Raw genomic sequence first — 27,180 nt, 5'->3', positions numbered from 1 at the left:
ATTTGAAATTGGAGCAGAAGAAAGGAAGAGGGGATATAAACATTTCTGTGGAGCCAAGCTGCTTAAAAAACTTAAAGTTGATAGACTCCAAGGAGAAATTAACAGGATATTGGCATCATACCGGTGAAAAATCAAGGTGGAGAGGAAGAAGAAGGGCTAGTTGCTGCAGACATTCAGGAAGATGAAATACAACAGGAGCAGTGACAGCATGCGCTGATACACAGCGTAAGCAGCGATGTTTGCTCAATCCCTGTTTCGGCCAAATCGCTGTTTGAAAATCCTGTTGTCATCACACTTGTATTCTTAGGAAATCATGTGCCACTAAAAATGAAGAACACAGGAACATGGTGATGTGGCCCCAACAAGACCGCTGCCCTGACAGTTACCCATGTCCTCCTAAAGTCCTTTAAGAAATCAAAAGGAAATGCTCAAGCAGGGGCGTGACAGAGTTCAGTATTCTAAAAATAATTGAAGTTAATTTCTATCGGAAGTTACTAAATTCCATTAAAAGCCACTTCCAGCAACATTCCCTTTAAGAGTCAACTTATTTTTAAACCTACAAGAATGAATTTTAAACCAAAATAGCTATTGATTCCTCAGAGGGGTTTCCCAAGTCATTGACTTTCCCGCTGCGGACGCGCAGGCTCAGCGGCCATGGCTCACGGGCCCAGCCGCTCTGCGGCACATGGGACCTTCCCGGACCGGGGCACAAACCCGTGTCCCCTGCATCGGCAGGCGGACCCCCCAACCACTGCGCCACCAGGGAAGCCCTAGTCATTGACTTTATACTTAAATAAATCTAAGATTGATGAGGAAATTCTAATAGAAAAAGCGCTCTGGCTTCCCTTCTTTTTCAAAGTAAAACTTCACATTTTAAAACTGACCCACCCCAAGCACGCTTTTATGCGGTGCTACACAGCAGAGAGGTCCCTTACATGTGTAGTTGGTGCAGATAAGTAATGCATTCCCAGTCAACCGCCACGCAACTTCGGCATTTGACTTACCTCTTCTAAACCTGATAACTACCTTCAATTTTATTTTGTGAAGAATTGCCCGTTCTCAGTCATATTCAGGCATGTGTGTGTACACACATATAGAGGTCAAGAACTACATTTTATTTCCCCGTTTCTGGATGGAAGGACGAGGCACAAAGTTCATTGGATTTTAAAGGTATGGTGTTTACCAGCATCTCAGTGACCAAGGTGGGAAAGCTGTTTCTGTTCCATGGAACAGACAAGCCACAGAAGAGCAATGACACACCAGCCTTAGGGTTGGGACTCCAAACAGAAGTGCCGAAGATTTCCTGTGCGCTAATGCAAAGGACCCTTCAGGACCTCGGACAGCTCCCACCTGTGCCCAGCGGACGCCCAAACTGCTAAAGTACATGTTTACGTGGCCGCCCCAAGATTCACAGAATGATACGTAACGTGTGCCTAATCAGTTGTATATCTTCATGTTTAAATTTGAGTAGCAGGATGATTACTCAAGATTGTTTAAATCTTGACAAGGGCTGGTATCAGAAAAGCAGTTCTTCTCTATCTACTTTCTTTAGCTAGCGCTCTTATCTTCAGCAAACGGCAGCCACTGTGCCTGGAGGAAAAGTAATCTGTTTAATGTGCACTTCTATCATTTAGCACATTTTTAGACATAGTTTTTTCAATTCCGAATATTTTTTCTGAGAAAAGCACATAAAAGTTTTCAAGCAATTGATGCTACATTTACCCGTGTGTCATTGTTTAATCGTACATTTTAAACATGATATATATATATATATATATCTCATAAGGATACGACATACACATACACTATATTTATACCTACACCTACACACACACACCCTTTTTTGTATTTTCCAGGAAACAAAAAATTGATGTCAGGAGTTAATGAATTTAAATTACATATACTGTTCAGAGCCATTTCAGCTGAAATCATTTGCAAATGTTAAATTCATAATTTGCTCGTCGGTTCAACCCTTTGGCTTATCTGAGAAACAGTTCTAGACATATGTCAAATTGAAAAGGAGGAATATATGCTCAAAGCTAAGATGAGGAGAGAGAAAAAAAAAATGATGGGTGGAGATGATCTAAAACAAAATGCAGAAACTCTCCCCTTTCCTTTCCCCTAGCGACACCTAGAGCCTATTAGGAAGAAACTGCTCATGGTTTTCACTTCAAGCATAACACAATCCAACAGTTTTAAGTCAGATTTGAGGCAAAAAGTGCATCATTTCTGTCTGCACTGCAGCTCAGTGGTCTTCCCCAAGATTCTCAGGAGTTTAATCCTCTAGAATTTTTCAACCGCCCCAATGAAACTGCTCCTCAAAGATTCTGGCTCCTTGAACCTGAGAATTCATGCATTTCCCTCAGGACCTGACCCACTGAAGTGAGGGACATCTCTCTGATAGCTCTCTTTTAACCAGGGGAGTCTAGAAATAACCCAACATAAGAAAATCTCATGCAAGATCCGATACAGGGTGTGCGTGCACGCGCGCACACACACGCACACACACACACACACAAATGAACCACATCTCCCACAAACTTCTGTCATGTCTATTACACTCTCCACATCCTCCACTGATAAAACAAAAACAACCAGTTCATTGGATTTTAAAGGATTTTAAAGTGATCCCAGGCAGGACATGTTGAATGACCACAGCCTCCTGCTGAGGGCAGGGACATGAACTGCCGGGGGTGTGTCGGGGTAGGCCGTCTGAGAAGCTTGTGTGAGGACCTGTGCCCAGGTGCCCCCAGGTGGGAAACTCTCAGAGCTACACACAGTGAGCTCTAGGACCCAACACCGCCAGCCAGGGGCTGTACCAGCCAAGCCAGCCCTGCCTGCCTGCCTGAGAGCTTGTCTGGGATTTTTCTCTTTTTTTCTGGGAAGAGAAGGTCTCAGAAACATCACTTTCCTCTCTCTGTGGCCTTCCCTGGCCCTCTGAACAGATGGACAGGGTCAACAGAGGTGGTTGAACTCATCCATCTCTGCAGCCGGCTGGTGTCCTGCCTGAGTCATCAGTTACTAAGGTGATATGCAAATCCAAGCTTTGAAACCCAGGCTGCCAGCCCCATGAAGAGTGAAAAACGTGCTGCCCGAGAAGTTTTCAGCTCACACAGCCTAAGGTGGTTGCTAGTCCAAGGCTAGGTGTGGGCACAGGCAGGGCCTGACTCCCACCAGCAAAAATTGGGCTGGGCCCTGGGACAAGGGCTTGGGCCTCGGATGCTAGCGCTTTTATTTTATTTTTCGGAAAAGAACACCACCACCAGCAGCCCTGGGGGGGGGGGGGGAGGCGAGGTGTTGGAGAAGTGAGTGAAGGGACAGCGCCCCGAGGCAAGGATTCCAGTGAGAGGTGGGAGGGGGGAGAAAAAGAGCCTGGGACAGTCTCCTCCTCGAGTCTTAAAGCAGACAAAAGAAAGAAAGGCAAGAAAAGAGAAACCAACTTGTAAGCACAGACAGATCGAATTCCCTCCTTGGCATGCAGAGCACCAAGCAGTTAACACCAAGCATCCGCACGCCCGTGAACCTCCGGCCAATTCCACGCCCCAGCAGCGCAGCTCCACCAGCGCCACCAACTCCTGGCCGCCGCCGCCGCTGCAGACAAGGACCCGCTCCAGGACAGCGGTGACCGAGATCCGCGCGAGGAGTGTATTTGCGGGCGCTCCCGGGAGGGGTGGGGGAGGGGTGGGGAAGGAGGGCGCCCCAAGACCATCGCAGACGCGGCGCGGGCGCGTCTCCCCCGGGCTGCCCGGAGCCCCGCGCGCCCACCCACCCACCCACCCACCCAGATGCTCTTACGTCCTCGTCGTCACAGTCGCTCTGCGCCTGGTACTGGAACCGGGGCCGGCCGCCCGCGCCACCGCCACCGCCGCCGCCGCCGCCGCCGCGCTCCGGGGGCGCCGCAGCGGGCGCCTGGGCTCCGAGGGGCTTGGGCCCCGCGCCGTCCTCCTCGGGCCCCTGGCCGCCCAGGAGGCGGCTCGCCTCCGGGGGCGCCGGGAAGGACCGCGAGGTGTTGATCTTGCCCGTGAACCTCTGGTACAGCGAAGCCATCGGTCTCCGCGCGCTCTCGCCGGCTGTCTTTGGGGCGTTTTGATAATGGCTTTCCCCCTTTCGGGTTCCCGCTCCCCACCCCCGCCGGGGGAAAAGGGGAAGAAGAACAGGAGGAGGAGGAAGAAAGGACGGCGGCCGCGCGGCCGCTCCTCCCGCGCGCCACTCTCAAGTCGCCGCCGGGCGACTGCCTGGCTCAGCCTCCTCCGCCCCCTCCCCCGGCGGCTCGGCGAAGCCGGGGTCTGGGGGTGTGTTCTCTCTCGCTCGTCTTTTCTGCTTTTCAACTCCTTGCCATGGCCACGTACGGCCTGCTCAAAGCCATCGACAGAAAGAAAACAAACAACAAAAAACCATAAAGGGAGGGAAGACGCCTAGGCCCCGGCATTTGGCACCCCGCCTAGAGACCAGCGGGCATCCAGAGCTCATCTCCGCGCCCCGCCCCCGGCCCCCCGCGCGGCTCCTCCTCCCCTGCTCTCCCCACGTGGCCCCTTCACACACCCCCGCCCCCGGGAACTGCGCCCGGGTGGCCAGGGCTGGCAGCGAGGAGGCGGCGGGGCCACGCACGTCTTGGGTGCGGGCAGGGCGCGGAGCCGCGCTGGGGGCTCTGGGGCTCCGGGCCACCGGGAGGGCGGACCCGGCGATACGCGGGGAGGGAGCGTGCGAGAAGAGGCCCGCGATGGGGAGGGGCGTCGGGGACACCGAGGGAGGGGGCTGGCCCCGAGACGCCTGGCCTCGGCTCGGCGCGGGGCTGCGCTCCGCGTCCACGCGCTCGCACCGCGCGCAGCTGCAGCCCGGTCGCCCTCCGAGGCGCTCCCCCTCGTGTTTCCTTCCCAGCTTTTCTTGCCTCACGTGAAACAGCCACGGCCGAGACCCCCGGCGGACCTGGGGGTGTGCAGGGGCGTGATGGAGAGCAAGCTACGGGGCTGCAAGGGAGGGGGCTCGGGGGTCACTGTCTCTGACGAGCCCCCTTCCCTCCCAAACCAAGCTCTTCTCCAAAAACAGATTCCTTTTCCTTCACCTGGTCTCAAAAAGAAGGCAAGGAAAAGGTCACGGAAGGCCAGCGAGGGCCGGCCTGGTGGATATGCCTTCAGAGCAACTCAAAAGGTCCTCCCCGTACACCCCACGCATTTGTCTACATCGCGAACTCCATTTTCATTTTCAACAAATGCATCCCCGCCAGCGGAGGCTAAAGCATTTGTGAGGCCGGCCACTTCTCCAAAGCTTGCTCCGCGCCGCCCCCAACCCCTCCCCTGAGAGGACCTGGGAGCGGAGATACGACACCAAAGGGGCGCACGGGTCAGGGTGCGCGTTCACTCCTCTTGCTGCAGTCAAACGTGCTCCAGCGCCCCTGTGTGGAAAGACACCAGCTGAGCCTCGGCGCCGGGCTCCGACTCCAGACCGCAGGCGGCCTGTCTGGTTTCTCTCCTCCTTTTCCCGGGGTGGATTCCTCCCTCCTGGCCTCCGGGGACTCTCGCGGGCTGGAACCCGCGCCCCCGTCTTTCTCGAGGAATCGGGGCGCTCTTCCTTCTAGTCTCCTTGTCCCCCCCCCCCAACCCCGTTCTTCTTGCGCTGCCCTTTCCCTCTTGTTTGCAGCGCTTCCGGCTGCGATGGACCTGTCCCATCCTGAGCCGACGAGGAGCCCAGACTCCGGAGGGAGGGGCCGGGTGGAGGGCTCGCACCTGCCCTCGCACTTCGCTGCCCCTTCCACTCGAGGTCGACGTGGGCATCTTCGCCTTTACCTTCCAGCGGTGCTTCTGCTCCGCCACGGTTTCCGTGACCATCGCAGAAAAACGGGCGAGGCCTCGGCCACTCAGAGGGCCCTACGGCAGGCTGCCGGCCTTTGCTGGATCTGAGTCCAAGGCCATCTCCTGGCACCACTGTCCAAGCCCAGAAATCCCAGAAAAAGAGACCCAGCTGTTCCTGGTCCTAAAAATATTGCCTCTTCCCGCCGTGTCCTTAACTTGGGGGGAGAAACTGAATGCAGGTGAATAAGTCTCCTGGGAGAGGACCCCTTCCAATCCTTTCTACACTCTTCCCAAGCTCTCAACCTAGCAGGTAGTCTTGTTTTAATTAAAATTTATACCACACCACCCTCTGTTTAATCCACTGTGGTTTCCTTCCGCTAAGAAGAAAAGCGCATCTTAACCGTAGTTCGAAAACGTTTCCTTTACAGAAACTATAAAAACACGTAAAATCAGCATCTCGATAGCTGGGAGGCTCCCCGCGCCCCCAAAAGGCCTGTTACCCAGGCAGGTGTGCCAGCCACAGCGCATCGCTGCGCCGCTTGACTTGAAGACAGAGGCAACAATTACAAGGGCCATAAAGCCAAACTTTAGAAGTCATCGCATTCAGGTAAATAGGAAACCTTGCTCTCATCCCCCCTCCCCTGCCCAGCTGTGCTTTAGATCCTTGAAGCTGCCTTTCCAAACCGACTTAAAAGGAAAGCCCCCGCTGCCCACTCTGGCATCTAGATCTGCCATTTCACTAAATATAGATGCTGTTAGGGTCTTACTTATGTACTATACATACACACATATATATGAAACGTGCGTGTATATATTTACACAAATTCTAAGAAGAAGCATGATAAAACTATTTCTCGTACCAATATAGTTTATACGAAATAGAGTATATGGAAATAGTGTAGATATCATACACCATACTTTATAGATGTGTGTGTATAAAGGAGACTAGATTGAAGAAGGGAGATAAGAAAGGCACACCTACCCCTCACTTTTGAAATTGTATTCTCAGGCGAGCCTGTAGGTCTTCAGATTACAATCTGGTCAAAGTTAAAAACCCTAACTAAAGGATTCAGACAAGATGCTAAGCAGTTTTATTTAAAATTATTTGTAAAGTGAAAAAAAGCTATAAAATTCAAACAATTGGGGGAAGAGCTGAGGTACAGATCTGTGTTAACGGAAGCATATCTGAAAATTAGACGGGACAAATGGAGGGCAGGGGGCTGTCAGGGTGCACAGAGCCCCTCAGAGGCCAGTGTGAAGGGCAGGAGACACAACACTAATAAAACGACCACCCGCACGTGCAAAGCTTCTCCGGTGCCGTCTAGATCCGGGGCCCATCAACTGACTTAAAAAGAATCAGGCTACTTTGCTCCACCTGCACACTGAACACAACTCATTTTAAAGAATGCTCTAGACTTTTGAGTGTGAGTCTGTGCGCCCATGTTTGCAAGCGTGTAGGCACTCACACAACCAGATTTGCCTTAAACTTTGATACACACGTTGCGGTGTCTCTTTGGATAGACTGTCAGGACTCCGAAGTCCCTAATGCAAAGAGGAAACTAGCTAGTATTTTAGGATGAATGAAGTCGCTCAGCTGCAGAGAATCGCAAGCGGTGGCACTGTCCGGCGCCTAATTAATTCACTTACTGCCTTCAATAACCTTTTCAGAACCCCATCCTCTAAATGAGGAAAAAGACCTGAAGAGCACCAAAACTTCCCAAGGGGCATGTAAACAGCGGTGCAGCACTGCAGAAGGAAACCTGTCAGTCCTAACCCTAACCCTTCACTCAACCTTTAATACTCGAACATGTTGACTACGCTCTATTGAAGCAGATTTCCATTCCTGCTCATTGGTTAAGTATGGGGAACCATTTTTGAAAATATTTTGTGGGTTATTTCATATTAAGATTTTAATTCCTCCATATGGCTTAAAACCCTGTTCACCGACCCATTTTTCCATCTAGTTTCATATGATTATTTATTCCCTGTTTATTAAATAAAAGTGGGAGTGTGTGTTTATTTTCCCTGAAACCAGTTTACAAAACAAATATAATTAGGCAGATGCTGCAAAATATAGCGGATAGTCATTTTTATAAATGACAATAAAGGGAACTTTTTGGTCTATATGCAAGCTAAGCATTGTAAAAATACCCAAAGTATATTGAGCCCAGCAGCCTAAGCATGATTTTTATTACCCAAGAGGTTTTCTTATTTCTAGGAGAGAATTATGCCCTATAGTTTACTTCCCCTTTCTCTTGGAGGAGAAGGAGGAGGGAAGGACCCTGTTTAAGATATTTATTCTTTTCCAAACACTGATATTTGGAGAAATGCAATGGCCAATTGAGCATACTCCGACAGAAAGGCTTCCCTAAAACACTGGGCATCAGTGTTTTTTAAATATTATCACATTGCATTCATACAAATGGGGAGAACTAAAGCAAGTATTTAGGGAGCTTGAGAAAATACAGTACTAACTACATAAATACAGAGCAAAAACTCTCTCTTGCTCTCTTTAAAATAATTATTTCTTTGCAAGATGACGACCCATACGGGTCTGCGTGGTAAGACTTCTTTACAAACAGGAAACGTCCAGCACAAGAGACAGGAATTGCCACTCCTGGCTTTAACACAAAGTTAAAGTACGAATTAACTTGGAGCTTTTCAAATTGATACTTACAGATTCATGTGTTTGAAAGAAAAACATTTATTTTAACCCAACCAAAAGGCTTATGCTAAAATTAATACAGTTAAAGGTTCATTTCCAGCAGCACACTTCCCTGCATTTTAGTGCTGACGTTACGCATTTGCCTGGTTTTTACACACAGTTTGAAACACACGTACAGCCACCTGCCCCAGCAGTGGCTGTTCACACGGACGTGGTCATCAACACACGTGGTAAAGCTGAGCTGATCGCCAGGTATGTGAAACAACCGCGGATTCAACTGAGCACACGTTTTCTTCTTAGCCCACTGGGGCTGCGGGAACCCACCCTCCCTTCCTTTAGGGATCCCCTCTCATTTGTCACCTCCGCCCGTGGACACTGGACCGTGACCCACTTCCTCGTTCCTCCCATTTCTCACCCTCCTTTCTTCCCTTCCTTTTTCTGCTCCTCCGTGGCGTCTTGCTCTGGACCAGTATCAGGAGACGGTATATTTTGCTTTTCTCTAAAAATTCCTTGCTGCTCTCTGAATATTTAGAAGACCTCACCTTCCACTGCCCATGATGCCTCAGAAATTATCTAAATAATCACTTTCTAGAGGAGGCACCAACCTCCGTCTGCTCCCATTGTCTGGTGATTCGATTGTAGCTTGCACCATGCTTCCCAAGGCTCCTAGGGTTTTTAGAGCATGAGACACAGAAGAGAGACTGTTGTTTCTGTCTGTCCCTGGTGATCACTGGAGAGCAACCATGTCATCGGCCGAAATGTCTTCATTCATACATCACACGTTATTAGATTAAAGGGGAAGTGACTCCTGCTCTGAAATGCCCCCAGAGCTCCTTGCCTTTCACATCAGGCACTTCCCTGGGTCCCGTGAATTAAGTTGAATCTGCTTCCCTTTAATGTGAAAGTGACATTAACCAGCCTCTGCAATTCAGCGTCTCCCTTTCTTTAACCAACAGAGGTGATGGCTGTGTTTTGGAAGAAGAGAAAGCTTTTATCTGCTCTCTCTTGTGACCGATGGCGGGCATTTCAAAGGACCAGTTCTGGTTTGGCCATAACACTAATTGTAAAACAGGCCTGGAAGTACAGGGCTTTAGACCCTCACTTGTTTTAGGTTTTGCTTTTTTTTTTCTTCCATCATGTCCTGAGAATCCAAAGGGGTTCTTGGGTTTTCACTGGAAAGGATCAATGCAATAGAAAAGAAAAGATAGAAGCAGGGTCATTCAAATGCAGGGTCTTATTCAGATAGTAGAAAACAGAGCTAGTGCTGATTCATTCATCCCGCCATGTACATTCTACTCAACTACAGGCCAATGGAAATCGTTACAGAAAGTGAAAAATCTGGCTCCACTAGAAACCACTCCAGTTATAAGGAACAGAAGGGGATATGATGCATTCCTAGAATGTACGGCAGGACGGAAATTTGGGCAAGGCTGGGTGTGCGGCTGATTTAGCCCACCAGCCAGAAACAGCACAAGAAGGTGAGCTAAGCCCGGGAACTGGCGCCCAGGTCCAGGCACCGCACGTTCCGGTGCATCCTTGCATCTGCCTTCCACACACAAAGAGGCAGGAGAGAAGAGGACCTCCTCTACACAGCAAATAGCGACAATGAGATGCCTTAGAGAGTCAGGGCCAGAAGCCATCCCTGAAGCAGGTCAGGGAGGGGGAAGAGCCACCTGCTTCCTGGACATCTGTTCGGTCAAATTTGCAAAAGTCTCAAAAAACCCTGTCGCTCTCCATCTTACCCCGTGTCAAACCCTGCCGGAATTAAGACCATTCCTTTGAGTTCAGACATTGTCTGGAAGAGCATCAATAAAAAATAATTAAGAAACAACAGAGACCTGAGTGAAAAGAAAAACAAACAAGCCTCAGCTATGGCACAAACACCAGAAGACACACCACCCTTTCAAGTGTGTGATGGGGCAGTTCCGGCAACAGCGGCCTCTTCCAAAGGCACAAGGGCACAGCTGGACGCATGACTACATCTCCAAGCCATGAGTTTCTGTGTCCTGATGATTCACTTTAAGGTAAGCCACTATTCCCAGATTCAGAACTGTGATGGGCTGGAATGTTCGGAAGATATCCGCTCACCCCGGATGCCTCTTTAGCTCCACTTCTGGCAGGACTGTATGGCTCGCTTTGGCCAATGGAATGTGAATGGACCTGATACAGGCAAAGGCCGTCAAGGTACCTGGCCGACCTCTTGCCCTCACTCAGGTGACCCACCCTACAAGAACATGGCCTGGGTAGCTGCAACCACTTCAGCTTGGCCTCCAGAACAAACACGCTTGGAGAGACTTGAACCCAGCCCATGGTTTGGAGTTAAGCTCAGGGATCAGGGAACACGAAGCAAAGCCACCCAGCTGAGCCCAGGGCAGACCAGATATATCACAGCTGACCAACAGAAATGGGAATCTTGATCTTATGGAAGCCACGGCGTTCAGGATGATACAGCATGCTTGCATCATGGTATATGTCATGTTCTAACTCACTAAAACTAAAATCAGATCTATGCGTGAAAAATGGTATAGCTAATGTCAATGTTTGTTGGAAGCATTTTACTTACTTATTCAGTAACTATGTGAATGCCCACCACGTACCAGTCATTGTTCTGTCTTATGTGCTAGGGATGAGACGAACACCTAAAATGAACATAGTTCTGGCTTTCATACAGATTATAGTCAGCCCTCCTCTCAGTGGATCAGGGCTGATGCTCTGAATTCCTTGGCCGTATCGATAAGCCCTTCCTTTTCTGAAAAGGTGTAGTTTTCTCAATTTATTGCTCATTTTGGTACACTTACAGCCCACGTAGTTTTATTAGAAAAAGACTGTTAGAGACCTAGACCACAAATGTTTCATAGTAACGCCCTAGTTATCTATTGTAGGAGCACAAAGCAGCAGTTTCAAGCCCAAAGCACAGTGGCTCTCAAAGAACTGTCCCTGGACCAGGAGTGTAAGAATCACCTAGAAATTTGTTAGAAGGAAAATTCTGGGCTCCATCACAAACCTACTGAACCAGAAACTCAGGGAAGGGCCCAGCCATCTGTATTTTAATAAGCCCACCAAGTAATTCCGATGAACACTCAAGTTGGAGAAACCAACACTGCACTAGAATAATCCCGAGAGCATTTTGCTAAAAGGCAACCAAGGTGAACTGAAAGATACTCAAAATGTTTGCTGACTCTCAGGAAATGGCTCACCCATTTAAAGTATTGAACAGAGATTCTCCAGGGGGTAAGAATTTTTCCAGGATGTACAAAGGCCAGTCTTCCTCACTAAAAAGGGGGTTATCTTAGCAGTTTATTCAAAGTCAAAAATAGAATAGAGAGCAGGTGATCTTTTCAGAATGCTCTTCCACCCGTGAATTGAGATGTTTAAGGCTCGTCTCAGGAAGAAGGTAGTGGCGAAAAGGGAATTGACAAAGCAGACACCAACGATGTGGTCAAAGCTAAGATACCATTCCTGTTGGGGCTTATCTCAGAGAGACTTTGATTTGGTATCTTAGCAGACAGCCTCTCCCACGTTGCCTGAATATATGCAATTTGGCAGACAAACTCTGCAGAATTTCAAGAAAGAAAGGACCTTGCTTTCAAAAATTGATTTCATTAAAAATGCTCAGTGCCTCTGGCTTAGCCTCATTGCTTTTTTAATGCAATAAAAAAAATCTTGACGTGAATTAAAAATCAATGAAGTTAATAAACAGGTTGAAGTTGAAAACCAACTTTTACGAACTTAGTTTTCCTGAATCTACTCCTTTAAGACACATTAAAATGTTCAACATAAAACCCATTTTATTTTATTTTTCACCGTCACTTAAGATTTCTTCCAAATTCCCAAGGAACATACAAATTTTAAAATAGACTGATGCGACTTTATGTGGTTCAATAGTTTTTCTTGAGTTTTAACACATTCTCTGACCCACATGCACACAGTTAATATTTATGGCTAACTACCAATGTATATACACAATAGACCCTATGAAGCATGGGACCTAACCCAGAGGAAGAAAATAAACTTCAAGCCCGATGCTCTGTATCTTCACATTGCCTTGAGCAAATGCAAGCAATATCAACGCAAAACCTGGTTCTTGCGTATATGGGTATGTCAGATGTGAGATGCAGAGGACCCTCATTAACGAAAACAGATTATATTAGGGCAATAAAACTGAAATGAAGCCACTCATTTGCTTCACGTGGGTAATTCAATTCACTCTGCACTGTAACTCTATCAAGTCCGCTGCTGTACCCATCTCGGAACAATTTCCTTCTCGTAAAGGGGAGAAATAGCCTTTTCTATACTACTAATTGCATTTCAAATCATTTTAATTTGGAACTCAAAAAAAGTAATTCTCCTAACAATCGCTTCTATTTATGTATTTCTTGACAGGTAAACAAAAATTGCCCGTTGGCTAAATAAATCCATGAGTCATATAAACCTGCAATTTGAACAGATTTTTCCTCACTCACAGCAAAACCAACACTGACTCTCTGCTCCAATAGGATGCGGTGGGTCTCATTCGTTCCTCCGACTGAGCTTAAGTCCCTGACGGGTCCCATCACCTCATCCTTCGAGTTGCAGCCATAATCCCCACCATTACTTTCTTTATAAGCCAACAATAAACGTTGTTTATTGTTGACACAGAACCTTCTCAATCTTCATGAGAAAGGATGGATACATGGATGCTTTCAAGGGACTCTGAAGAACTTCTTAGCCATCCTATGGTAAAAGAAGCAGCAGTATAAGGCCATGTGTACATCTCTGTTTCAGCATCCCCGTATTCCTCTCTCTCTGAGACCTCTAATATCCCACACAACCTCAGTTCAACTCTGAATGAGATGTAAATGGTTGGTTGTAACCTAAATGAATTTTGAGTTTCCAAATTGAGCTATTCAAATTCATAAGAGAAATATCTTTCTTGAGTACTTAACACAAAGAAAAATAATTTACAATAATTAAATCCAAATCTACTGTGCAATAGAATAGAAGACTCATGAGCTTGCTAAGATACAGCGCAGTGCTTCAGTTAAGTTACCGACTTACATCAGACGCTCAGGTGGGATACTTGTGCCATGATGGGCACTCTCACGGAAAACCTCGGAATAGGTACTAGTCTAACCTTATACCCACTGATTACATCTGCGTTTTGTTGGTTGTTTTTTTTTTTTGCGGTATGCGGGCCTCTCACTGCTGTGGCCTCTCCCGTTGCGGAGCACAGGCTCCGGACGCACAGGCTCAGCGGCCATGGCTCACGGGCCCAGCCGCTCCGCGGCACGTGGGATCTTCCCGGACCGGGGCACGAACCCGCGTCCCCTGCATCGGCAGGCGGACTCTCAACCACTGCGCCACCAGGGAAGCCCTACATCTGCGTTTTACTCTTTTCCAATGATATAACGTAAACTTCAGGACCTGAACTTAGCAGATAGCTACCGACGCCCTGACAAAGCAGGCAGTCTGCTTGGATTTATCCACATGATGCAAAACAGCCCCTTGATATGATGGCGCCTCAGAGAGCAGACCGACTCGGTGTTTAAGCCACTCTCTCCACTTCTGATTTAGGTGGAATGATGGTGATTTCCTGCACCAACTGGCACAGCTCCAGGGAGAGGTTTAAAGCAAGCGATCCACAGACTCTTCCATCTCCCTTTGATGTCAATTGTCTTTGAGGAAAAAAAGATCATCATCCCTAAGATTAACGCAATTCTGGTTTTTTAGCTCCTGGAACCATATCTTATCATTTCCGTGTGTGATACTGGTCAGATTAAAGAGTTCCCCAAAGACGTATCCTATTGTCCATTTACTTAAAAAAAAAAACCCTAGACTTGTATTACACTTTATACTGGGAAAAGGCTGGATTTTATTCATTAAATTAGTGCTTTGGAGAAAGCCAAAGCTTTTTTGTTTGTTTTCCAGCGGAAATTACAGGAAAAATTTCTGTAAGCATCTTCTTACACACACGTCCTTCCCTCTCAGTGGTGAGAACTGCCCGTGTGGTTGACTTTTGGTTCCCCAAAAGTTACACCCCTATTCCTTCTCACTTTCTGCCCATCAGTATAGAATTTCTGTCCTCACATGGTGTCTACTTGGCTAAAGAAATGGATAACGTTTTATGGGCGGCATTGGAAAGATTTTTTTCCTCTCAGATAGAAGACAGAGGTATGAAGAGGGACTCTTCCCTGTCCCCCAGCACTGCCTCCAGTTTTCTGTCTCTGAACACATCTGTGTGAGGATCGGAAGGTACGGAGCTACTGCAGCCTCTTTGTGACTATGAGAAGAAGGTCAAATGCTTTTGCACTGATACAAACCCAGAGCCCCAACGGCATGGAGCCACTAAACAAAATTCAGAACAGCCTCCCAATTAGAACCCCTGTTTTAGCCCCTTTCAGTCAGGAATAGTTACGTAGCCCAAAGTGTCCCCAACAGATACAATCAGACCCCTGGCTCTTCCTCAACGGCTCTTGGCATGAGGAGAATTCACTAAGCGTCAGTTTTCTCATCTACAGCATGAAGATGATAAGCGAGGTTATTCCCGTCAGCTTTACCTACAACACAGGGCTCCTGAGAGATTCCAATGCATTATTATTATAGGGAAACCCCAAAACTTCTTATATATACCTAACCTTTGGGAGAATGGGGGCTTGCCCATAGTTCATACTCTACAAAACACATCATTCAGCTTTTTCATCTGATTTTTCCTTGTTATTGTCTATGATCCAGCATTTAGACATCTTGTTGATTGTGACACATCCTTCCAGCTAGAGTATTTGGAGGACAATGTACTTCAACTCTCGAAAGCCTCATGTATGTGAAGAAACATGTTCCGTGAGATATTCTCTATCCAGGGTTCCTAAAGCCACAGAGAAGACTAGTGTGGGTCCAAAACAGGGAGGGGAGAAGGGAGGAGAGAGTCATTGCTTTACCAAATTAAATACTAGTAACAGAACTCTTAGGCTGGTCAGCACTCTATACTTAAAATATTGTCCAATATGCAATGTCATCACCTCAAAGACGGTCCTAAGAAGCAAACCTTGACTTGGCGTCAGAAGAGCCAGTTTGGAACCCACTCAACCAGGGCAGGTTGTGCCACCTGCAGGCTGGGCATGTGTCCAGAGCGCTAGGAATCAGAGTAGGAATCAAAAACACAAGTAAAGGTATTCCATCTCCAACAGACATATAGAACTTTGCACTCAGACGATCTGGGAAGAAACCTAGTTCAGCACACATACATGTTTTTAATACTTTACAGAATGAAGGTCTGGAATTTCCTTTTGGGATTGCACGTGGGAGGGGCAATGCCTTTGCATCTTTAATCCAGCCTGCAGAGGTGGTGACCCCTAAAAGTTAGTTGAATATAAAGTTTGCTCCATGTTTATCAGCCTCCTGTTTATCAAAGGCAAGGACCATTAATATTTCAGATGATTTTCCTTTTTTTTTTTTTTTTTTACAGAACTCAGAGTTGAGGGAAGAAAGCATGAAAAACAGGCTTATAAAGTATGTTGCCTTTATCTTGCAGCCTGTTTTTTGATTGTTTGGACCTTGCGTGTTGTTTGTTCTTTGCCTCAATCCGGGGGAAGGAAAGAACACGAGGAAAATAGACAGAGACATTTCTCTCGGTCTCTTGGGTCTCTCTTTCACTCTTATTTCTTCTCATAGCTTCTCTCCACAGACCTTCCACACCAACAGTGCCCTTGAGATAGCAGCCCTGTCATTCCAAAACAACTCGGCACATCCTGTTCCCCTACAGCTTTTTATTTCGATGACCCTTTGATGCATTCAATCAACTGCAAAAACAAAAGCAACACAACAAACAACAGAAAAGACAAGGCAAAACAAAACCAAGAGTCTTGTGAATGTGCTGGTTCTGAGCACACGGAGAGCAGCTCAGAGCTTGACGTTGCCGCTTGAGGGCGCTATGGGAGTTCAGAAAGGCAAGCTGTGCTCGGCCCTGGATGACTAAGGGCGGCCCTTCATTCTGATCACACCATCTCTGTGTTCAACTGAGCGCAGGAAATGAGGCAGCCTCTTAGAAGACTTTTGTTTCCTGTGAAAAGGAAGTCTGCTGTTATACGTTTTCATGCCTTAACTCTTTTAAATGCTTTCAGAAAACTAAAATCGAGTCAAAAATGAACCATAACTCTTGTCTTTTCGTTTGTTGAAGGTTCAGATATTCTGCGGGGGGAGGGAGAGTGGGCATATTAATGTGCTACATTCCCATTCATCATGGAGGACAGCTATGTCAGAAAGATGGTTTGTGGACCAAGAATTTCATGGTTCAGAAGGGGTCCTGGATCACCTTTGGTCTTTTTTATCCACTGTGCCCTCGGTGTATGCGATACCAAACCGGCATGGCTGATGTGTCAGAGCAGCAAGGGAGCTACTGAGAGGGGGTGATGGACTGGATTATACACAAGCATTATTTGGTCTAGACTGGCTTATTCCACCTATCACTTTCTTCTTCTCCCCTCCTCCTCTCCCCTTCCTTAAAAAAGATAAAAAGAAATCTAGAGAGAAGAAGCTCTGCTACGATAGCTGACACCCTTTCCAAAACGATATGAAATAAATTCAGGACCTCGGAGAGCAGCCTTACAACGGTCATGGCTGCACAAGTCCTCGCGGAGAATATGAATTTTATGATCTTTGAAAAGTTATTCATTAATTTGGAAAACACAGCGTTACAATTTATTTATTTTCAGTCAGATTTTAAAACATGCATGTTTTAATACAAACTTGCAATGGATTTTGGAAGCTAGGACATCCATAGGTCCACTGACACCTGCAAATGAACTTTGAATTTCTTTTGTAAACATTCAACCCATGAAGGGTTTTGTTGATTATTATTAATAATAATAATAGATTCAATTGAGGGGGAGATTTATAATCATATATTTTACATACATCATCTTATTTAATAATTTTAGAAGTCCTGTGGTGTTGGTATCACAGTCCAAGTGCGACATTATACAGGAACATCTCCACTAGATTTCTGTCCACTTACTTCCGTCACTTTGATGAGTCATGCACTGAAGCACATCTCAGGAAGATGTGAAATTGAATTTCCAGATGGCACAATCACAGCCTTACTTCAAAGCCCAGCTCAAAAGGCACTCCAGGGCTTCCCTGGTGGCGCAGTGGTTGAGGGTCCGCCTGCCGATGCAGGGGACACGGGTTCGTGCCCCGGTCCGGGAGGATCCCACATGCCGCGGAGCAGCTGGGCCCGTGAGCATGGCCGCTGGGCCTGCGCGTCCGGAGCCTGTGCTCCGCAGCGGGAGAGGCCACAACAGCGAGAGGCCCGCGTACCGCGAGGAAAAAAAAAAAAAAAAAGGCACTCCATCCAAGAGGTCTTCCATGATTTTTTAGAAGTTACTAATCGTCTTGCTGAACCCTCATAATGTCTGTAAGTACCTGCCTTATAAAACACACCACTCTCTATCTTGTGCTATTCATTCATTTATTCACTCAACACACATTACAGAGCATTAATATGGCTGACCATGTCTTATCTCCCCCATCAGAAATTCCTTAAGAAGAAGATATGGGTCGATTAAGGTTCATGCGAGGAACTCTGTAGTATACAGAGAAGGTGCTCAAATTAGAGGGAAGTTCACTTAAGCCCCACTTTTCTGCAGAGTCTGCACAGAGGTGGTCTTCTGGAAGATACTGTGTTGGAGTCTGTTGGGAGATGCTCTGACTGGTGACTGCTGAGACACTCCAGTGATATGAGGATGCTATATTTCACAACAGCGTCTTTCAGAAACTATGGACCATAACCCACAGGTAGGCCATGCTCATTATGAAATTAGTGTATGATTTTAAAGAAGAATTTGAAAAACCTTCCACATTGTGTGTGCTTTCCTCTTGCAGACATGTTGGGCTCCTGTCCCAGAGTACAAGCTCCTTGAGAGGAGAAACTGCTTCCATTTCCCTCACTGTTCATACCAGTGTCTATCACGGTGCCCAGAACATTGGACACGAGCAATGAATATTTGTCAAACGAATGAATGAGGCTAAAACAACAACTGTAAAATCATGGTAGACAGGGACCTGCCTGGTGGTCCAGGGGTTAAGAATCTGCCTTCCAATGCAGGGGATGCGGGTTCGATCCCTGGTTGGGGAGCTCAGATCCCACATGCCGTGGGGCAACTAAGCCTGCGCACCAAAATTACTGAGCCTGCACGCTCTGGAGCCCACAAGCCTCAACGAAGAGCCCACACGTTGCAATGAAAGATGCCGTGTGCCGCAACTAAGACCCGATGCAGCCAAATAAATAATTTTTATTTTTTTTTTGTGGTACGCGGGCCTCTCACTGTTGTGGCCTCTCCCGTTGCGGAGCACAGGCTCCGGACGCGCAGGCTCAGCGGCCATGGCTCACGGGCCTAGCCGCTCCACAGCACGTGGGATCTTCCCGGACCGGGGCACGAACCCATGTCCCCTGCATCGGCAGGCGGACCCTCAACCACTGAGCCACCAGGGAAGCCCTAAATACATATTTTTTTAAAAAATCATGGTAGAATAAAAACCATATGATCATCTCAATAGATGCAGAAAAAGCTTTTGACAAAATTCAACACCCATTTATGATAAAAACTCTCCAGAAAGTGGGCATAGAGGGAACCTACCTCAACATAATAAAGGCCACATATGACAAACCCACAGCAAACATCATTCTCAGTGGTGAATAACTGAAAGCACTTCCTCTAAGATCAGGAACAAGACAAGGATGTCCACTGTCACTGCCATTATTCAACATAGTTTTGGAAGTCCCAGCCTCAGCAATCAGAGAAGAAAAAGAAATAAAAGGAATACAATTTGGAAAAGAAGAAGTAAAACGGTCACTGTTTGCAGATGACATGATACTATACATAGAGAATCCTAAAGATGCCACCAGAAAACTACTAGAGCTAACCAATGAATTTGGTAAAGTTGCAGGATACAGAATTAATGCACAGAAGTCTCTTGCATTCATATACACTAATGATGAAAAATCTGAAAGAGAAATTAAGGAAACACTCCCATTTACCTTTGCAACAAAAAGAATAAAGTACCTAGGAATAAACCGACCTAGGGAGACGAAAGATTGGTAAGCAGAAAACTATAAGACACTGATGTAAGAAATTAAAGATGATACCAACAGATGGAGAGATATACCATGTTCTTGGATTTTGGAAGAATCAATATTGTGAAAATGACTATATGACCCAAAGCAATCTACAGATTCAATGCAATCCCTATCAAAATACCAATGGCATTTTTTACAGAACTAGAACAAAAAATCTTAAAATTTGTATGGAGACACAAAAGACCCCGAATAGCCAAAGTAGTCTTGAGGGAAAAAAAAAGAGCTGGAGGAATCAGACTCCCTGACTTCAGACTATACTACAAAGCTACAGTATTCAAGACAATATGGTACTGGCACAAAAACAGAAACATAGATCAATGGAACAAGACAGAAAGCCCAGAGGTAAATCCACGCACCTATCGTCAACTAATCTATGACAAAGGAGGCAAGGATATACAATGGAGAAAAGATAGTCTCTTCAATAAGTGGTGCTGGGAAAACTGGACAGCTACATGTAAAAGAATGAAATTAGAACACTCCCTAACACCATACACAAAAATAAACTCAAAATGGATTCGAGACCTAACTGTAAGACCAGACACTATAAAACTCTTAGAGGAAAACATAGGAAGAGCACTCTTTGACATAAATCACAGCAAGATCTTTTTTGATCCACCTACAAGAGTAATGGAAATAAAAACAAAAATAAACAAATGGGACCTAATGAAACGTCAAAGCTTTTGCACAGCAAAGGAAACCATAAACAAGACGAGAAGACAACCCTCAAAATGGGAGAAAATATTTGCCAATGAATCAATGGACAAAGGATTAATCTCCAAAATACATAAACAATTCATGCAGCTCAATATTAAAAAAACAAACAACCCAATCCAAAAATGCGCCGAAGACCTAAATAGACATTTCTCCAAAGAAGACATACAGATGGCCAAGAAGCACATGAAAAGCTGCTCAACATCACTAATTGTTAGAGAAATGCAAATCAAAACTACAATGAGGTATCACCTCACACCAGTAAGAATGGGCTTCATCAGAAAATCTACAAACAACAAATGCTGGAGAGGGTGTGGAGAAAAGGGAACCCTCTTGCACTGTTGGTGGGAATGTAAACTGATACAGCCACTATGGAGAACAGTATGGAGGTTCCTTAAAGAAGTAAAAATAGAATTACCATATGATCCAGCAATCCCACTACTGGGCATACACCCTGAGAAAACCACAATTCAAAACGACACATGCACCCCAATGTTCATTGCAGCTCTATTTATAATAGCCAGGTCATGGAAGCAACCTAAATGCCCATCGACAGACGAATGGATAAAGAAGATGTGGTACATATATACAATGGAATATTACTCAGCCATAAAAAGGAACGGAATTGGGTCATTTCTTGAGACGTGGATGGATCTAGAGACTGTCATACAGAGTGAAGTAAGTCAGAAAGAGAAAAACAAATATCATATATTAACACATATATATGGAACCTAGAAAAATGGTACAGATGAACCGGTTTGCAGGGCAGAAATTGAGACACAGAGGTAGAGAACAAACGTATGGACACCAAGGGCGGAAAGAGGCGGGGAGCGGGGGTGGTGGTGGGATGAACTGGGCGATTGGGATTGACATGTATACACTGATGTGTATAAAATTGATAACTAATAAGAACCTGCTGTATAAAAAAAAAGTGATGTATTCTATTGGAAAGAAGCAAAAATAGACCATGTTTACTGTCTAAATTACATAATAATTTAATGATATTTAGCATCTATTGAAGATGTATTTATTATTGCAGATTGTATTTGCTTTATCAATGTCTTTGCTTTGGTAATCAAAATAAAATAAAATTAAAATAAAATCTGAAAAAAAATCATGGTAGACAAGTCTGGGTTGCCTATCATATCAAAGATCCATTGAAGCAAGTTTATATACTCTTTCCCTGAATTTATCAATATGTATTCCGGGGGTGGCTTCTAACATCTTAGATTCCCAAGGGAAATAGAGAAAGATAAATAGTTTGCTATTAATCAAGCAAAACATCTGAGTACATGTGTTATCAAGAAAGGTTTTGACACAATTCATTAAGGAAATGCATTCAGGGCACCAGGGCTGGGCAGCCACTTGGCCTCCTAGTACCCTTCAGGTATGAACAAGTCTTCCATCCAGAGGAGGCTGAACAGTGTGAAGGGAGAAAGGGCTTTCATTTGAGATTTTTATTTGTTTTAGTGGCATGGCAATTTATCTCTAAGAGGCTAATAAAAATGTATTCTAGAGAAAGTAATATTGCACAATGCCACTTATAACAGATATTAAATCCCCCCAGTCTGGTTTATCTATCCAAAATGGAATTAATACCATTGATAAGAAGCCAATGTACTATTTCTACATGATGAAATTAATTGCTTTCTTATATATACTAGTGGTGTCAAATGCTTAAATTAGTTATTCACATACCTATTCATCTATGAAGTCATCTTTAAGGACTAAGTATTATTGTTAATTATAGCAACAGTGATTCTTAGAAAAAAAACCTCTATAAATATTTGCTTGAAGGGCTACCTGTGAACTTTGGAAAAATACATATGGTTCCAGGCCAGAGCCTTTGGATAAGCCTGCTGTGTGGTCCTGGGAGACTTTGGCTATTGGTTTCAAACAGTGATTCTGTCTCAGTGAACACCTGAGAATACTGTCGGGGAAAATGAATTTGCAGAATGTAAACAGACTGAAATTTTTCCTCCAAGGTACCTGCCAGGGTCAAAGGTGGTCACAGTCAACTACCCCTCTCCTCTCCGGTGCCAGGAAAGGCTGTCATTCTACGCAGTCCAAAGCTGCTCAAACACAGCTTACTCCTGATGCTGCAATAACATGATTCTTCACTGAGCCCAGGGATTTCCAAATGCCTGCATTAAGGTGCACAGATCTAAACCAACCCTGACCTGGAAAGACTAAGAAAGACACAACAAAATAACATTGCAGTTTTGAATATTATTCTCAAATCAATTGTTTCTTGCCTTCCTTTTGCCTTGGGATATCATTTCTACTGAGATCTGTGATGACCAGGCACGCGCACCAAAAACATGCCTGTTGGGTTCTAGATCCCAAGGAATATCACCTCCTCATTGGAACATACATCACGGATGAGTGGTGCACACGTGAGTACAAAGTGGGCACACGCCTGTCATCATGCCATCTCACTACGCATAATCAGTCTCCCACAGACACTGAAGTATAGCAAGTGACAAACAGAAATTCCATTTCCTGGTGGAAAAGTACCTCCTTGCTTGAATGAGTAGAATACCTGCAGTGTAGGGAAGTCTGTTCTGTTTCTAGCCCTGCTTCCTGAGGAGGGGTAAAAATGATGCCCGGGGATGATCTGCTGGCGCGCTTTCCACATCTCACCCGACCATGAGTAATGGAAGCCGCCACCGGATAACGCCACAAATGGCAGATTAAGAACCCTGACTCAGGGCCTCCGACTTGCTGTAGACAATACATTTGAAACTCAGTTCCTTCAGGTTTTTCATTGGAGAAAGTAGAGATTCAACAGCTATTTCAGAGGATTATTAAAAGGATTAAGTAAACTTCTTATATGATGTTTATTTTAACACACACACACACACACACACACACACATCCATGCACTTTCCATTAGTCTCCCTGGTGCTATACCATGACTGTCCTTTCACCGGGTGGTTCAGCCAATGGGTTCATATTTATAAGACAGTCTACTCATTTCTTAAAGACTTTATGTTTGCCAAGTTCTCCAACATCAAGGAGAGTTGCTCTCCTATTTTCATCAATGTAGCTAATAAATACATTGTACTGAAGATGTAAAAAAAGGGCAAATGGGGGCTTCCCTGGTGGCGCAGTGGTTGAGAGTCCGCCTGCCATTGCAGGGGACACGGGTTCGTGCCCCGGTCCAGGAAGATCCCACGTGCCGCGGAGCGGCTGGGCCCGTGAGCCGTGGCCGCTGAGCCTGCGCGTCCGGAGCCTGTGCTCCGCAACGGGAGAGGCCACAACAGTGAGAGGCCCGCGTACCGCAAAAAAAAAAGGGCAAATGGTGCCAAAATGGTCTATGGGAATCATCTTTGTGGATATCTGTGGATGAGACAAGATTAAAAAACATTCAGTTTGTGCCTGTGCTATAATTTTGAGCTTGTTGATGCTTTTACATCTTCCATGTAGCCTCTCTAGGTGTGTTGGCGTTGACAAATGCCTCTCGCGATAAAAGTGTAATGCTAAAATATACAGATGGAATTTGTACACCAGCAGCTGGATGTCTCAATCCCCTGGTTTTACTACCAGCACCACAAGTAATTCCTGCAAGGAAAATAAAATATTTTCTGTACTTTGATGAGCGGTAGAAAGGAAATTAAATTAGTAGCGTATGGGAGACATCACTTCAGGCCTGTGTTACTGGTTCATGATCTGTAATGAATGAAATGATTCATGTAATTTAACACTGAAAGCCCAAGTGATTACTGTATTTTTGTATCATTGCTATATCTGAAAGGGGATGAATTCTAGAGCGTACCTTATTCACTTATTTATTTTCAAATCTTAAAGTAAACCCGTTACTTGACCACACCATGATTCTTTTCTAAAGGAGCCTTTTCACTCTCTCATTAAGGTGGCGTAGAAGAGTATAGCATCCACTGAAGCCTAACAATGAGCTAGTGAGTGATTTCTCCACAAAGGAAGGGTATAGACTGTACCCCCAAAATGTAGACCCCAGGAAATACCCTTAAGGTTGAATATCTTAGAGCACAAAGAGTTTGCTGGTCCAGGGGTCTTGGGATTGGGTGAGACGGATGCTCTAGCAGGAAACCAAGATCTAGAAACAGGTCAAGTTGAAGCTGTGGACTCTGGCCATTCTGTATATGTTTTAGCTTCAGAAAAGTTCAGTTCTCTCCATTTGGATTGGATGGGTGTGGGACTTTGAATTCAACCACTGTTTAGGACTGACCAAATAAACTGACGGATTCATCTTCTCAATTTTCTACTGGTTGAGTCTTTATGAGACAAAAACAGCCTTCAAGTACGTCGACGATAGAAGAGAAAGGAAAAAAAAACAAAAGTGAAATTGAAGTGATCCGCCAGTGCCAAGATTAGTGAAGGGAGATGCAGACAAGGCCCAGGCACTTGCAGGGATAACTTACTCGTCCTTGGCTGGTTTCACACCTTTAGAGCATTTGGGGATGGCATTACGTGTACTGATGATTGCTGTAAGGATGGATTAGTAATCTGTACTAATAAAAAGGGAAGGGAAGTGTTGGATTGCTGAGCAACGCATGTCAAGCTCCAAAACAAATTGCGTCTTAAGTCAAAGGCAGCGCAAAAGAGGAACCACTGATCTCAACAGCCACACACACACACACACACACACACACACACACACACACACACACACACACACAGAAGGAAGGAAGGAAGGAAGGACGGAGAAAAAAAGGGGGGAAGGAAGACCCATACATTTGCTTCTGGAGACCTCGGCCCTGGTGAAGGGCATCGCGGCACCAGCAGTGGTATGCAGGGGTGGCATAAAGGCACAGTGGGGTCTGGAGCAGTAAATGTGGTATATGCTTCTCTTCCTCACCTGTATGACCTTAGACAAGTCTCATGTCTTTCCCTGAATCTCAGTTGCCTCATCTATAAATTCACAGGGTTGGAACAAGGGCATTCTTAAGGTTCTTTCATGCTGTAAACTTTATAAAATATACTATCAGAAACAGAAACACCTTTCTTGCTTTGAAAGGATCTGAACAGGTACATCTCTGTTGTTAGATAAAATAACAGATTGTATAGTTTCTGGGAAGGAACAAATTTAGCTTGACAAGAGTTGTACAGAAAAAAGTGGTGGATTTAGTTGGCCGTACACTTACTAAGTCACATGTTGGTAGAGCTGTAAACAGTATTACTACAATTGTAGAGTTCACATCATTCGTTGTAATCACCTCAGTGACCTTTCTACCAATATCACCATGGCAGAAACAGTTCACTAGCGGTCTTTATGAACATGCGCTGTTTTCAGACAAAGACAAATATCATATGATATCACTTATATGTGGAATCTAAAAAAATGATACAAATGAACTTATTTACAAAACAAATACTCACAGACATAGAAAACAAACTTATAGTTACCAAAGGGGATAGTGGGGGGTAGGGATAAGTTAGTTTAGGATTAACAGATACACACTACAGTGTATAAAATAGGTAAACAGTAAGGACCTAGTGTATAGCACAGGGAACTACACTCAATATCTTGTAATAACCTATAATGAAAAAGAATATATATATATGTATGACCAAATCACTTTACTGTACACTTGAAACTAACACAACATTGTAAATTAACTATACTTCAATTAAAAAAGAAAAAAACGTGCTGTTTGATGCATATAAATGAACTCTAATTAATTACATTCAAATTGCAGAGAGGTCTAGAAATAATATCACACTAAAGTAAATCGAAAAAGCGGCCCTTTGTAATAAACATTGCTTGTTCTTGTTTGCACAGGAATGAGCACCAAGTAAAAAGAGGCATTGTGAACCAGCATGCAGGATATATGTTAGGATCCTGTTGGTTTCCAAAAAGAACTATGATCTTGAACGGGATCTTTTTTTTTCTAGAAAATTAATCAACAAAGAACCATGGGCAACTGCTGGTTTAGCTGTGGAATCACTCAAGGTGACAAATACAACTACACCAAAGGCACATGGAGATGAAGGAGCTGTAGGTACAAGGTCACCTCTTCATGGGAAAGATGTAGAGCCTCGCAGGAAACCCTCTGCCCCTGTGGTCAATACAAAGAACCATCACTCCTCAACCAGCTGGGAGGCCATCACAGTCAGGAGTCCTTTTTCACACTGAACTTAAATAGGGATGAGGATGCCGGAGGGGCTTTGGGGATGACTCAGCTTGACGTTCTTTGTTCGGAGACAAGGAAACAGCCTCAGAATGCAAGAGACTTCTCTGCAGAGTCAAATCCCATTGCAGAGGGACAAAAAAGAAAAGAAAAGAGAAAAGAGAGAGACAGAGAGAGGAAACAAACGTTTTCTTTTTTCTTCACTGCAGATTTGTGGACATTCTAGGGACAAAGCGGAAGGAAGACAACTATGCTGTGTGTATTTATTTTGAAAGTTATTTGAATGAGTCCAGAGCATGTAATACAGTAGTTAACATCAAACTGCTTAGAGTCCTAGGGCCAGAATCCCTAGATTCAGCTTCTATCTCCCTAACTTACAGGGTCTCGGGTGAGTGATTTAATAACTTTGGGAGATAATCCAGGGAAATGACTTCCCACACAGGAACCGTCTCCAGTTAGCTGTGATTAGCAATATTACTGGTCACCCTAGGACAGCGTCAGAGATACTGCCCTGCACGAGGCAAAGAAGAGTTAATTGTTCCACACAACAAAGTAACCATTTGGGAAGAGGGTGTAGATAAATTTTGAAGACAAAAAGGTTGGAGGCTCTAAAATTATGTGAACAGAGAAGATAAGGAAAACGTCTCTTTACCACAGAAATTCTAGTTCTTTTTGTCTCTTCAGACATAAATGAGACAAAAAAGTGACCCCTACAACAATCTGGCAAAGCCCATGCTTCTTTTCTCAGAATCTTATATTTAAATTCATAAAATAAAAGACATCAAATTATAA

General features: G+C 45.1%; 1 protein-coding gene across 3 annotated transcripts in view; it reads right to left on the bottom strand.

Moving 5' to 3' along the window:
- The window catches only part of DPP6 (dipeptidyl peptidase like 6), a gene marked incomplete at both ends in the record, with an annotated part of 1,037,088 nt that overhangs the window by 778,658 nt on the left and 231,250 nt on the right, over window positions 1–27,180 (bottom strand). Inside the window, one exon of one of the 3 annotated variants that reach the window (XM_082846707.1) lies at window positions 3,796–4,047. The exons of the other annotated variants lie outside the window; for them this stretch is intronic. Within the exon in view, the coding sequence (XP_082702833.1) occupies window positions 3,796–4,047 (252 nt within the window). Of the gene's footprint in view, window positions 1–3,795; window positions 4,048–27,180 lie in introns of those variants that run through there. 3 annotated transcript variants of the gene reach the window in all.

The sequence above is a fragment of the Leucopleurus acutus genome (assembly GCF_964270905.1).
Source record: "Leucopleurus acutus genome assembly, chromosome: 9".
NCBI classification, from domain to species: domain Eukaryota; kingdom Metazoa; phylum Chordata; class Mammalia; order Artiodactyla; family Delphinidae; genus Leucopleurus; species Leucopleurus acutus.
This window is presented reverse-complemented; position numbering and strand designations above follow the sequence as displayed.